The following is a 13,940-nucleotide window of genomic DNA, read 5'->3' on the forward strand; positions in this document are numbered from 1 at the left end:
TACACTTTCTACAACCACAATTCAAAATATTATTTCCATATTTACACGTCAATAAACTATTCTCATGACACGAAAAGCAGACAGTGCAACGCAATCATAGTTTGACAGAAATGAATCTAAACCGAAATAGAATTATTGAATATTTTAGAAGTCTGTTTCTCTATTGCAGTCATGCAAATGATTCTATCTGTATTAAAAAAGGTTAAAAAAAAACTATTTAAAAATATATTTCATGGATATTGTTTTTCACCCCTTAGTGTATTCAATAATTTATTGTCAAAGGCGACAGGACGTAGTTTCAAGTTTTGTGTCTGGTGAATATTTCATCTAACCTCAAAGGAAGAATAAGACATGACATGTGCATATCTCATCAAGACGACGTTATACCCCAGTCACTCATACGGCGCGGATAGCTACGTCTAGCCACGGATAGAAACGTAGTAATTCGTATTGGCCCGTACCTGAACCGTACGGATTGTTACGGACTAATACGGGTTACTACTTTAAGGTACGGCTCAGGTATCGATCGTTACGGATCGATACGGATTACTACGTTTCTATCCGTGGCTAGACGTAGCCGTATGTGTGACTGTGACATTATGAAGACAATAGTTGAGTTGTTATGACTGTCCCGGTGGTATACTGGTTACATAGTCAATCTAGAGGTCCGGCGTTTCATTCCCGGCCCAAGCACTGGTAATTTCTAGCATACTCCTGATTGTCTCCCAGCCAACATAGAGGCCATCACTGGTTCTTCCAGGGAATAAAGGCTTCGCGTATATCGATGCTCTACACCGGAAACGTTAAAGAACCAGGCTGTCTGTTTACAAAGAGCTGTAATAAGTAAGTAGGGTTAGCCCCCATATCTCTCTCTCTCTCTCTCTCTCTCTCTCTCTCTCTCTCATGGGATTTGTCTCGCTCTATCCCTCCGGTCTGATGGTTCTGTATCTGACACCTTTAATTTAAAGCGATGGGTGCAAAATAATCTAATAAAATATAGTATGATTGTTATAATTGCGACAGCCCAATATCAAGGCAACAAGTTAGTTTTGAATATTGTGTCCGTTCCTGCGACAGCCCAATATCAAGGCAACAAGTGAGTTTTGAATATTGTGTCCATTCCATAACTTCTAAACAACTTGAAGGAATTTTAGTTAAACTGTTTCACTCACAAAGACGATGTTCAGAACCCATTCTCAATTTACATCACTATTTGAGATCATAACATTGTGTTATCTAATCGAAATATAGTGCCTTTCTACACATGTAATAAACGATATATAACCGATACACCCGGCCAGAAAGAAATTGCCATTGTACATGTTACACCCAACCCCTAGTTATACTATGAAAGCCTTGGTAACCAACGGGAAAATTTTTCTAGCCCGTGTCAACTGCACATTTCTCACTTGAACGCGTAGTTCGGCAAACGGGTACTATGCATATTGAATAAATGATAAATTGTCTTCCACCGTGCATCAGTCATATTTTCTCAATGAATCTTATTGCTGAGATATTACACGTATATTATGTTTCCGTCACCGTTTATAGAAATATTTAGGGAAGGTTATTCATGGTCCAACAATAAATCCTCTGTAAGCCCTCTGAATGATTTCTTCACATGAAGTATTTTATACACCAAGCGTGGCTTCGAACCATCATCGGTGAGAGGCAAATTATTCGAAGTCTGCTACCTTAAAGAAGAAGGTAATTTGTATTAAACTACTGTCTTATGTTCATTGGTGTCTAAGTACATGTAACATCATATGCAACTGTTTTGGCTGTACGTATACACAGTCCTGACAAAGACACAAAAAGCAGTCAGTTTGTTGAGAAGGAATGTGCGGGTGCTAGTTATTACATTAGGTCTGTCCATCGGGATGTTGAATGCACATTATTATATCGCCTGTATCACTTTAACTTTTTTTTCAGTTTCAGTTTTGTTGGTCCCGAAGACACCGAGAACTCCTCTGATATCGAGGGTAATTGTAAAGCTGTCTTGTGTATATTAGGTCGTTTTGCTGTAGATAAATATTGCTCCTGTCCCGTCAGGTATGCCACAAAAACTGAAAATGTTATAACAGTATGAGTAAATGTTCTATAATTTATAGAACTTGTTTACACAATGCTGTAAATAAACTAAATCAGAGATAAGGCGAACCATGGAAGATCCTTTCCGTGTCAATTTCGTGTAACATCTTAAAAGAGCTTTTTAAGAATTCTTGGTAAAGTTTATCTTTGTACACGTTACACAATATTTAGGCTATGAAAAAAGCTAAAAGTAATAATGATAAATTAGTGAGATATGAAAAATGCAAATACAATATTTACCTTCTTTTTTATTTTTTCAGGGGTTTGTTTTCAGAACGATATCAAACAGCAATATGATCCTCGAACTTTTAAAATGTTTTGGACACAATCAATCAACTGAATAGCATACGGTTTGATTTGTCATGCGAATGGATGAAATAAAGAGCGAATACTTCCGCATAATTTACCTTCCAAATCGATTTTCCCGTCGGCGCTAAAATCAGAAATAAGCTCCTCTAAGTCCTTTTTTGTAAAGTCATTGCATAATGCTGGACGTAAAATTTGCCGTAGTTTTTCTTCACTCAAATATCCACTATTGTCTTTATCAAAACACTGAAAAGCTGCTACAAGTCTTTCATTATCTGTCTTGCTCACTTGAAGTGCTATTTTTCTGAACTGTTTATACGTTATTTTAACTGCAAATAAAATGCAACAATATCTCTGCTAAGAATTTTCAACATGTTGAATATATGCAAGCAGAATCTAACTTAAAGGGTTTATAGTTTCTGAACGTGAAAGTTATTTTTTATTAATGCATATCAAGAACAATATGTTAAGGATGTAGGAGCGAATTTTTTCTAACGTAAAGAATTTTTTCATACTCTGTGAGCTTGAAGAACAGTAGTTTCCAAGACAAACATGAGAAGAAAAAACATAGGTCACCGAACTCGTTTTCATTTTATAGGGCATTTTCTTCACCCACTGCTTAAGCATTTCTGAAATTTTGTAAAATTAGAAAAATGGTGATACTTTATGAAACATATAATATCTCACTTAATGTTATAGGGATTTCAGGTGTTACAGGTTAATATGAATACAAGGTGAAGCCAGTATTATATAAGCATAAATGTCACTAACAATTCTTTTCATTTTCACATATTGACATAATTACCCCACCCACTTTATTGTCAATGGAAAAAACGTATTTAGATCTACAAAAATATTTCTGACGTTTAGATTTTCAAAATATTTTGCAGCTTTAATGACCCAGAAAAATGCTTCAAAATGGAAAGAAAAAAAAGTTGGGGTCACCGTGCATCTAAGAGATTTATTAAGAAAAAACTGTTAAAAATTGGTGAATTTTGATATTTTTTGTTCTTTTTGTTTTAATATATGTTTTCTAGATACTATAATGTGCTATCTTCAAAACTTTTATTTCAATTATAGCTCATTATTATATGTATCATTCAGTAAAATTTCAAAACCATACCTAATCTACTTTAATAGATATTTGACATTACCTACCCCTACCCCATTGTAAATCTTACGTCAATTTTAGGCAAATACCAGCCAAAAATAAGGGTGAAAAAATATTTTTCACAAAAAGTAGAATTTATTTGCTTAAATGGTACATTATTAGCCATATTCTAATTATCTATCATTAATTTTTGGCAAAACTTTTGTTTGAAAGCACTATTCGGGGAAACATTTTTCAAAATGGCGGATATCCTGAAAAAAAACGCTCGTACATCCTTAATACAGGTACTAGATATACATATTTCAAATAGAATGAAACAAATTCAGTTTGATCACATTTCGAGCCCTAATACAGCCTCTTTCATCTGTTCGTAAATGTCATAATCCTAATTGAAAAATAGCTAATATAAAATTTGACAAATTACAACCCATATTTTACCATTGTCATGATATATATTAAGAATATTAGGCAAAGTATATTTAGTACGGAACAAAGTAGACAAAACGTCAGACCAAATTTATCTCTAACAGTTTTATAAGAAAACAAATCTTTTATTTCTGTTTTGCTGTATTGTCAACATAATTAGATCATAGTATCTTATGTATTTTACATTTAGATAATTTTCTTTTCAAATCACAGACCACTATAGAAATTATGCTTGCTTGCCTAAAGGTAAATATGCATGATTTTCAGGAGATAATAGATACCTAGTCAGTAGAGCGTACAGTAAATGTTAAGTAGAGTTGCCCCCGTTTTGCGAATATTTTACCTAGGGTCATTTTATTCAGCTCATTGTCTTTTTCAGAAAATAATACCTTCATTAATTTTCAGACTTAGCACTTTGATGCAGTTAACAACATATATATCTAAAATAGGTAGTGCCTACTTGAAGTTTGTATTTTGGTTTTACCTGCCTACGTAATTCCATTTCAATATGTTTGGTACACATCATAGAAACTGATTTCACACAGCAACACTACCTACAATATTGGGTATCATTTTAGCTGATTTTATAGTATGTTTGTTTGACTAAAAATCATTTTTGTACCAAACATGACCATCACCTTTCTTTTTATTTCATGTAGCACTAAGAGGTTTAGTAGAAATGTATAAAATCACTAAGATAAATGGTTCATCCTGCTGAAAATTTATTTTAAAATAAATGTTTATCTTTCGATACTTACTTGGATATCCTAATTTTCTCAAGATTTTTCTAACGTCTTTATCCGTAGGGTACATATTTGCAATCCTTAAAGCACTGGCCAACTTAGCTGTCCGGAGCCGTCCATCTTGCCCGGTGTCAAAAAAATCAAATGCTTCGTCAATATCTGATATTAGCTGAAAATTCGGACAATAATAGAGATATCTACATGTATACTAGCAAACGAGTGCTGTATTTGTTTAACTACACTTGGGATGAAATTTTATGCACAGCCGTATTAAGACGGGTTTTGCCATTTGATTTCCCGCAGTTGGTGAACCAGTTCTATTGCATTTTGAATGCAAAGCAAATTTTCGTAAACCGAACAATGTTTGAAACCACAGTCCTAGTTTGTTAAATTAACGTTTAAAGGCCAAATAAACAGGAAGGTTTGTTTTTGAAGAACTGACATGTTTGTTTCTTCTCTAGAAGCAAATTAAACAAAAAACAAAAATATTTTGCCAAAAACGTATTGCTCAAGTCCATTCAGTGTCATTATAGTGATCACTGTAAATATAGAAACATTCTTGCAAATCCAGATATTAACATTTATATAGTACTGCTTGCTTTCGAAAGTATAGTCTTTTTCTAAAATTACATAAATTAAGTGTCGAACAGTGGAGTATATCTTTTATGAACTAGCATCTATACTGGCATTATGCGATATGCATCATAGTGTAATATAAGGGAGACTTAACAACTCCTTCTATTGAATTGTACAGAGACTGTGTATGAGGAAATTATATTAAACAAGAAACGAGGTTCGATATTTCTTTGCCTGATATAAGAACTGTATTTTGTTTTATAGAAATATAGGTTTTTTGGCGTTTTACCTTTTGTTCTGCGTCCATTGCTACTTTTGTCTCTACAAAAAGTGTATTCATTTCTGAAAATAAAGAAAGGATTCTTCTACTAACTGGTACACATATATCGGCAAAGTAATAATTTTTATATGTTTATTCCAAAGTTAAATTAACCTTTAATGATGGTATTTACATATATTTTCTAACATCAGGCTACCTAGTGGTAAAACCTTATGATACCACATATTCCTTTTTGAACCACGTTCTTAGATTGGTGATCCAGCTGATCTTGACAACTGCGTATACTGTTAAATTAGCATTTTCTATACGCAAAAAGCTTCACAAGCAGACTTCTTTCTGCCACATCGTTAGAAAAAAAAGGGCATATCATTACATTCAAGGACAGCTTTTATTATATGCTTAGGTGTAAAATTTGGTTATCAAGGTGCCATTGTAGTGTCCCTGATTTTTGTCAAAGGTGAGTTCATCCCTATAGCATTCCGATTGCCAAAATATTTACCTTTATAGTTAACTTGACCTGTTCCTGATGAATCTGCCTGTTGTATCATGTCCTTCATCTCGTCTTCTGTGAAACTAAGGCCCAGTTTCTGTGAAGTCTAGATTTAAATGAGTGAAACACTAATCTGAATATCATATCAAACGTAATTTAACAAATGCATTATATTTCTTAATACTTTGATTGATGTTTTAAAACATTAACATTCTCTCTTTTCGTTCCATTGAAAATTATCACGTTATTTCGTATGACCATCAAAGTGAAAGGTGTAAACGCTACGTTAACGCCGCAAAGTGATATTATGACGCTGATTTGGTGGTGCCAGAATGTAGTCTGCTTGGATATTTTTAGATCATGTCGCAGTTTTGCTGTCTGGTGAAGATAATGACAAGGAAGCAAATGTACACTATGTAAGAGACTAAAGTAATGCAATTTATATAAAAAAAAAATTATGCGACATGAACTATGGAAAATGGTCTGCAAAATAGTCGTGAATCGCAAGTGATTTGCTGATCACTACTCTGTCGTTCATTTTGCATGAGCTCCGTAAAAAAAAGTTCATTTCTTATCAGGTTCATTGTTCCAAAACTAGGTGCAAAACATGCATTTAAGCATTTGCATTTGCGCCCTCGTGATGTATTTCCTTCGCTTCTTGATGTAGTAATTTCATTCAACGACAAACACTAGTACTAGATACTGTATTGATATCAAAATACTAGTAAGTACGTTGTTCTTAAATTTCAATTATTTTCATTTGTGTGTAATACAAAATATAGTTTTCAAATTATGAGGCGACTATTTCTATTTGTACAGAGGTGAACGTTAAGGATTATTATTTACCCATGCATTTAAAGTGGCGGGCTCTTACACGACGGACAAAGGTTAATCTGTAAAATATTGTATAAAACTGTTCTGTATTTCTATAATATCAATATAATTGAGCCGCGCCGTGGGAAAACTAACATAGTGGGTTTGCGACCAGCATGGATCCAGACCAGCCTGCGCATCCGCGCAGTCTGGTCAGGATCTATGCTGTTCGCTAACGGTTTCTCTAATTGCAGTAGGCTTTAAAAGCGAACAGCATGGATCCTGACCAGACTGCGCGGATGCGCAGGCTGGTCTGGATCCATGCTGGTCGCAAACCCACTATGTTGGTTTTCTCATGGCATGGCTCAATTATTTTCTTTTCATCGGATATCTTTTATTAAGGCTAGTATCGACGAGCTTAGTTTGTCTGAATATTTTGTTAATCAAATAATTAATATTTTAAATCACTGATTTAGACTAGACTGCAAAATCACTTTGTACAATATTAGAATAACTTTCCTAAATGCCCTTTGAATCGCATACTGTATATAAAAAGTAAAATGTTTTGAAGAGTATTTAAATAGGCTATTTGTCTAATGACTTAGCTAGAACACACTGAAAATTTAGAAACAATGAAGCATTCCTTACCAGCTGAAAAACTGGCAAAATTTTAACATTGAACAGTGCGAAAGAAAATGTACAAATAATCAAGGCCTTCGAGCGGTGTGTCGTCTAATTTTCACGGTCCAGAGTTCAGATGAGCAGGGATTGAACCACGAGGGTGTTCGCCCGAATGGTTCAATATCTAATCATTTGAACGATGAACAGAGGTAAATTAGACAACAAACTACAAGAAGGCATTGATTGTTTTCATTCTTACACTTGCACTGAAGTATTTTGGTAAAACAAATGTGCTGGGCTTCATTTATTCGAATAGAACCGGACGTCATATGGCAATTTGACGTCACAATTGACATCATAATACTCTCTAACTGGTCCACGCGCCAACAGTTTTTTTTAAAGCAAAATATACAGAGCTTTGCTTTCTTCCTTATTTAGCTGGCGATCAAATCGAGCCATGTTAATATATTATTCTAACTATCCTTAATCATTCAAACTAGATGATTTTATAAATTGCAGGATCAAGACAAAACTTTTAAAATAGCTTTATCTTGTAAGATCATATAGTCTAAATTTAAATAATTTCATTCTCCATAAACTTTTTATGATCTCATAGTTTGGTGCCATCTGTATTTTTATTTTCAAAATTATAACATTTGGTGGTAATGATTTAATATAGATCTAGTAGATCTACTATTTTAACTAGAAGAGCTAGTAGCATTCTGCATTGTTGTTTGTACATTGAGCAAAATCTTTGCGCTGTTTCATTGTGTGTTAGCCAACATTTGTTGGATTACGGTATCCAAATCAGCAATCATGTCAGCCGGTAATAAGTGAAAGTCTTTATAAAAGAATATGACAAATAGTTTAATTACCAGACGGAGCTTATCCAGTGTAATATAGCCATCGCCATCAGGATCGATCAATTTAAAAATAGCCTGGATATCGTTTGGTTCGCTTGTTGTAACATCATCCGATATTTCGTCTAACTTTTCATTGTGGTCTTCACCTGACGTTGCCCCTAACGCAGCACTTTGCGTAGCCACTGCTACCCCTTCTGACGCTACAACTGGTATTTCATTTGGAAGATCTTTTGGCGTCATAACTGGTATTTCATTTTGAAGATCTTTTGGCGCCATAACTGGTGTTTCATTTGGAAGATCTACTGACACTATAAATGGTACTTCATTTGGAAGATCTTTTGGCGCATCAATGAACACTTCACTTTGTTCTTCATCTAGCACAGTACTTAACGCAGTCTTTGGCACAGGTAATTCTAAATCATCTTGTTCAGTAGTTGTTACTTCACTAAGTGCCTTTCTTGACGTCTTTAATGATACTTGACTTGACCAACCGCTTGAATCACCGTGTAAACTGCTGTTCTCTCGCAGCTTTGCCAGTGAAAGTAGAGATTCTCCGAATTTAATTTTGCCAAAGAGATACTTAAATATGAAAGCTGAAATATCGATGAAAAGAAATGATAACTCGATATTATGGAATAGAATTAGGGTAAAAACTGTATTGTGCTTTCGTACATCCAATCTTGCGAATTACATGTATGCATTTGTGATTCTCATGTTCATATGCATCCTTCTGACATTCCATTTTGCTTTGTTACATGACCATTTGTGCATCCTTTGTTTGCGTGTTTCTTTCTGATATTCATACATGCTTATTTCTGAGAAATGAGCTGTCCTTGCTTCATTTTTCTAAAATATTCGTGTTCCTTTCGGACATGCTATAATCTGACAAACTACATTCATCATTTGTCTTATTTACTAGTGGTTACTTGCACTGTGTCTTCTTTGGAGCGTCAATGGTGTATGCTAATTGATGAAAAGAACATAAATGGTTCCTTAAATGTTTAAATGCAAGGAGTTTTGATGCTTACATATAAATTTAGCTGTGGGTTATGTTGCGTTGTGACAACATACATTTTGAGAATCTTCTTGTTTAAGTGGAGATAACCCCCTTGTACTAAAATACGGAAACACACGAACTGTACCGAGAGTGTAAGACTACACGTCCGGTAACCGGACAAACAACAAAATTATATTCTTATCTCAATCCAAGTGAAATAAGCATTGTTTTCAAAACACTACCTTTACTATTGTGTAGTTAGCAGATATTTATAGCGCGCTTTAAATAGCCTCACAACAAAATTATGTCAACTGAATTAATTGTCTTCCCACATACGCAGTTGATAGCCTTACATTGAGATGTAATGTAGCGCTATATCTTTTCACTTTATAACTTACGACTAACATTTTACTCGGCCAACGCGGTATCACCCGCACCGAAACTCTTTAAGTTCAACACTGTTATATTACATAATTAACAATTAAAATGGAGATTTTCAACGGATAATAAACGTAGCTGCCTGTCAAAATCAAACAGGTTAAGTTCGGTTACCGGACACATAGCCAAACTGCGCAGTGTCGTATTTTTCCGTGCCTTAGCGGAAGCTTCCGAGCACGAATATAAAAGCGCCCTCTGGTATCATAATGAGAAATGTACATTATGGCAACCTCATTATGCTTAGTGCTATGTTGCATTCTGCATTGTGACAAGTGAGATTGTGTTTGTTTAAAACTCTGTTAGCTGTTCATGTTTACGTGTAAGCAGTTTCAACCTGTCCAGGAGCCACTTCTGTACATATCATCAGTATATAGACAACATAAATACATGGGGAAGGTGTGCCTAGGTTAACCACAAGCTAATACACCGAGTGATGCATGTCACATTGCAGCATAACCAAAAGCAAGATAATATCATAGACTAATGAAAAAGTAACCATGATATTAAAATGTTACAATTAAGCATGTATTAATGTCAGAAAGGAACACGTAAACATAGGATGCACAAATGGTCATGTAACAATGCAAAATGGGATGTCCGAAGGAAGCATGTGCACATGAGAATAACGAATGCATATATGTAAATCGCAAGGTTGGATATACGAAAGCACATTGCAGTTTTTGCCCTAATTCTATTCCATACGATATGAAAAATCCTTTTATGTTTACGCATGTAAAAATCAACTTACTGTGTTCTTAAAATACAGGAAGGAATCGTTCGACGAGGGTATCTTGGTTGATGACTGACGGCTATACATATGGTTGTTAGGGGTTAGTCAGTGACGTATCTAAAGACATGTAATTAACCGTTAAAATAGCTTTTATAGTGAGGAGTGCGTAGTTGTGTAATCTGATACTGTTAAAGTTACGCCGCTGGTTAATATCATATGAGCGAAAACTAATCGTTCATACAGCTTTCAGTTTTGATATACTTTCTGGTCCTATGGAGTCATGGAATCCCTTCATTCGTTATGAAGAATACATTCCTGGGGGGGGGGAGATGATATGTGTTTTACACTTTTCATTGCCTCTCATGAACAGATTCAATCAAACCGAAACTACTGTTTTTTATGTTTCATTCTATGCTTCCAATCGATCTTCTTAAAGATTTTATCAACAATCACAAAGCAGCCTTTATACGACCCCTAATTGGACTCGGTGTTGTTTTATTGTATGGTTCGTGATCATCGGGTTTATTTTATGAATTATAAAGGCTTAGAAAACTATACATGTATACGAAAGAGATTGTTCAGAAATTCATAGCTCCGAAGAATTTTAAAAATAGGACAACTACTGGAAACAACATAGTAGTTTGAAAATTAAGAAAGTGACTAACCACAGAGGCAGTCATTTTAGTGTTTATGACGTCCTTTACACAATACTATTCAACATAACACCTTTCAAAAAGAACTATTTCTCTACAGTTTCTTTTGAGATTAAGTTGAAAAGCATGATTATTTCTGTCATTCTAGTAGGGCAAAAATAGAATCATTGCCGTTAGCTTTAAGCTTGAGCAAGAGGTGTGGGTGGCGTTTCATGTTTCGTTCCCTTTCATGAACAGACTCAGTTAAGCCGAGTGTGCTGCTCTGTCAGTTGGTTGTGTTCTATGATTCGCATGGGTCTTCTTCAAGATTGTATTTATTAATATGTTAATGAAAATCTGTACCTTAAGATAATAAAACTCGAGATTATTTCTGCATTATACATTTAAAAATACGACTTTGATATGCCAATGTCATCAAATTCGTCATACTTTTTATTACTTTTTGTATCAAAATGAAATAAATACTTTCAGAACTTTTGGTTTCATTTACATCAGCTTAAAAGAGGTATTCCAATGTACGAAAATACATTTTCGAGAGTTTTGTCAAATTATGTTCTATCAATACGTTATAAAGCTTACTGTCTTAATTTATTGTAGACGTCCTCATCCTACGCCGTTATCGTGCACAGTATATGCAAGTAAAAGTTGGAGCACTGCACTGAACACTTTATGACATAATAATTGTGTCAATATTCATAATTAGTATATGCGTAACATCGTACATCAATAGCCGTCATATATAAAAGGTGTTCTATACTTTAAATTTGTATGAAATAAATTATGGTAAAGCCCCTTGGTACCTTTTCTTTTAGAAAGTTTAACTCTTGCTCGAATATCTTTTCCATTTTCCAGTATGTCAGACTGGCTGTCAGATTGTCCAAATTATTGCTTGCTTAGTCATTAGATTTTTGCTTTACGGCCATACCAAATTGAAGCTATGTTTAGCGTCTCCGGACATGTACTTTGTTTTATTGAAATATTTCTGTTATAGTTTTATTCCTTCCCATTGATGTAGGTTGGATTTATGTACTGCTTTTATGTAATATGGATAATATATTGCATTTTGTAATTATCCAAATGTACCGTCATGACGTTTATATATGACAAAACTTATTGTACAAAGCAACTGAATACATATTTGTATAAATATAGGCATTTACACAAATAAAACATTTTCAGTTTCAGTATTAGGGTCATTTCAAATTTTTATACACCAAAATATTATATTTGCTTCAAGTGTAGGGTCTTACAAGTTAACAAAATAAGTTTCCTGTTAAGTAATAGAAGAACTAAATCTTATTGTCGTTTCGCGAGTAGCCAAAGAACGCACAAACTCCACAGAAAGAACGGCTTTTGCCAACAGTGCTGTTTTTTTATGATTGATTAAAGGCAATTTAAAATTTTATTCAGATATTCTTCTTCACATAGTATATGGCTTATAGTAAGACAGAAAGAATATAATTTTTCTGTAATATTTATTAATCATTCTCAAATCACAACAAAATTACATTTCATTATATTTCACAAATACACATTAATTGGTTTTGTGTCAAGTCTATATAAATAAAATATCAATATTTTTACAAATGTCTTGGCTCGCTATGTAAACAGACGTCAATTTGAGAAATGACAAGATGAAAACTCATGTATATGGAATGAAAGAGAACGATGATTGAAAGTCTAGCTGCATTCTCTGTCTACTTTCCAGACATCATTGCACAAAATTCTGAAGAAAAGAAACAAATATGAACCAATGAATATTTACATAAAGGTTTTCCACTGCAAAAGATGACTTTTTCTGTTGAGAAAAACAGTGTGCTGAAAAACTATAAAATTTAACAATCACGGATGACAACCTGAACAAAATTTATAGTGATAGTTGACGCATTAAGACAGAAAATGAATTAGATCACTGACGTTTGATGCAATTATAGCCGTTCTTTCGGTGGAAGTTTGGCATATTGGAATGTTAATATAATAATGGACAGGTAATATTTCAACCTTACTAGTCATTTTCGAATTCAGGTTTGATGCAAACATTTGCTATATATTTCAACACGCTTCATATAAAATGCTTGTCTTTAAGACATTGTCTATCGTCTTTATCTTTTGATTACAGTGTGTAAACGTCTATTAGAATTATCTTACCATTATAGTCTATTTCGCCATTTCCGTCCGAGTCGGCTTCCCTTATCATATCGTCAACTTCTTCGGGAGTCATTTTTTCACCCATGTTCAACATGACCTGTCGCAACTCTTCGGCCGTGATAGTTCCGCTATAAACACACAATAAAATCTATATATCTAAGCTGTGTTTTTCGATGCTAAAACATTATGAAATATGGGGGAAATTCATCTTGCACCCTAATCAGTCTATAACATTTTAATTTCTTTTGTCAGTTTTATTCATGTAATTGTTTAGAAATTATAAAAAGCCGAACTAGAAATGTTACAAACCACAAATTTTTGCGTTTTCTCAACAAGTTTCACACTGAAATGATATCTTTAAGAAATTGATTCCAAATAACGATGAACGTGTAAGTATTTGCATTTAACACCGATACCAAAAGGATTGTTTTCGAACCACATGTCCTTCATTTTGCTGCAACCACCAGAAGCAAGATAACTGAGTCATTTACCAGTTATCACCTTATACTGACCTGCCGTCTTTGTCAAATACAGCAAATGCTTCTCGCATTTCTTGTTCTGGGTCACCTTCCTCTGCCATTTTCTTTTCCATCATTTCGCAGAATTCTTGAAAATCTATTGATCCGCTTCCTTAAATGTAATTAGTGATACATT

The 13,940-nt window shown here is 34.1% G+C and overlaps 1 protein-coding gene across 1 annotated transcript; it reads right to left on the bottom strand.

Annotated features, from left to right (window-relative positions):
- Window positions 1-13,151, bottom strand: LOC123545746 (uncharacterized). Its single transcript, XM_045332053.2, has 7 exons — window positions 13,145-13,151; window positions 8,333-8,913; window positions 6,033-6,129; window positions 5,543-5,595; window positions 4,693-4,846; window positions 2,499-2,726; window positions 1-2,066 (listed from the first exon to the last, which is right to left on the bottom strand). Exons 1-7 carry the CDS (start codon window positions 13,149-13,151, stop codon window positions 1,912-1,914), a joined length of 1,275 nt encoding a protein of 424 aa, XP_045187988.2. The 3' UTR covers window positions 1-1,911.
- Between the last annotated feature and the right edge of the window lie 789 nt (window positions 13,152-13,940).

This window comes from Mercenaria mercenaria, chromosome 1, assembly GCF_021730395.1.
Source record: "Mercenaria mercenaria strain notata chromosome 1, MADL_Memer_1, whole genome shotgun sequence".
Classification (NCBI taxonomy): Eukaryota; Metazoa; Mollusca; class Bivalvia; order Venerida; family Veneridae; genus Mercenaria; species Mercenaria mercenaria.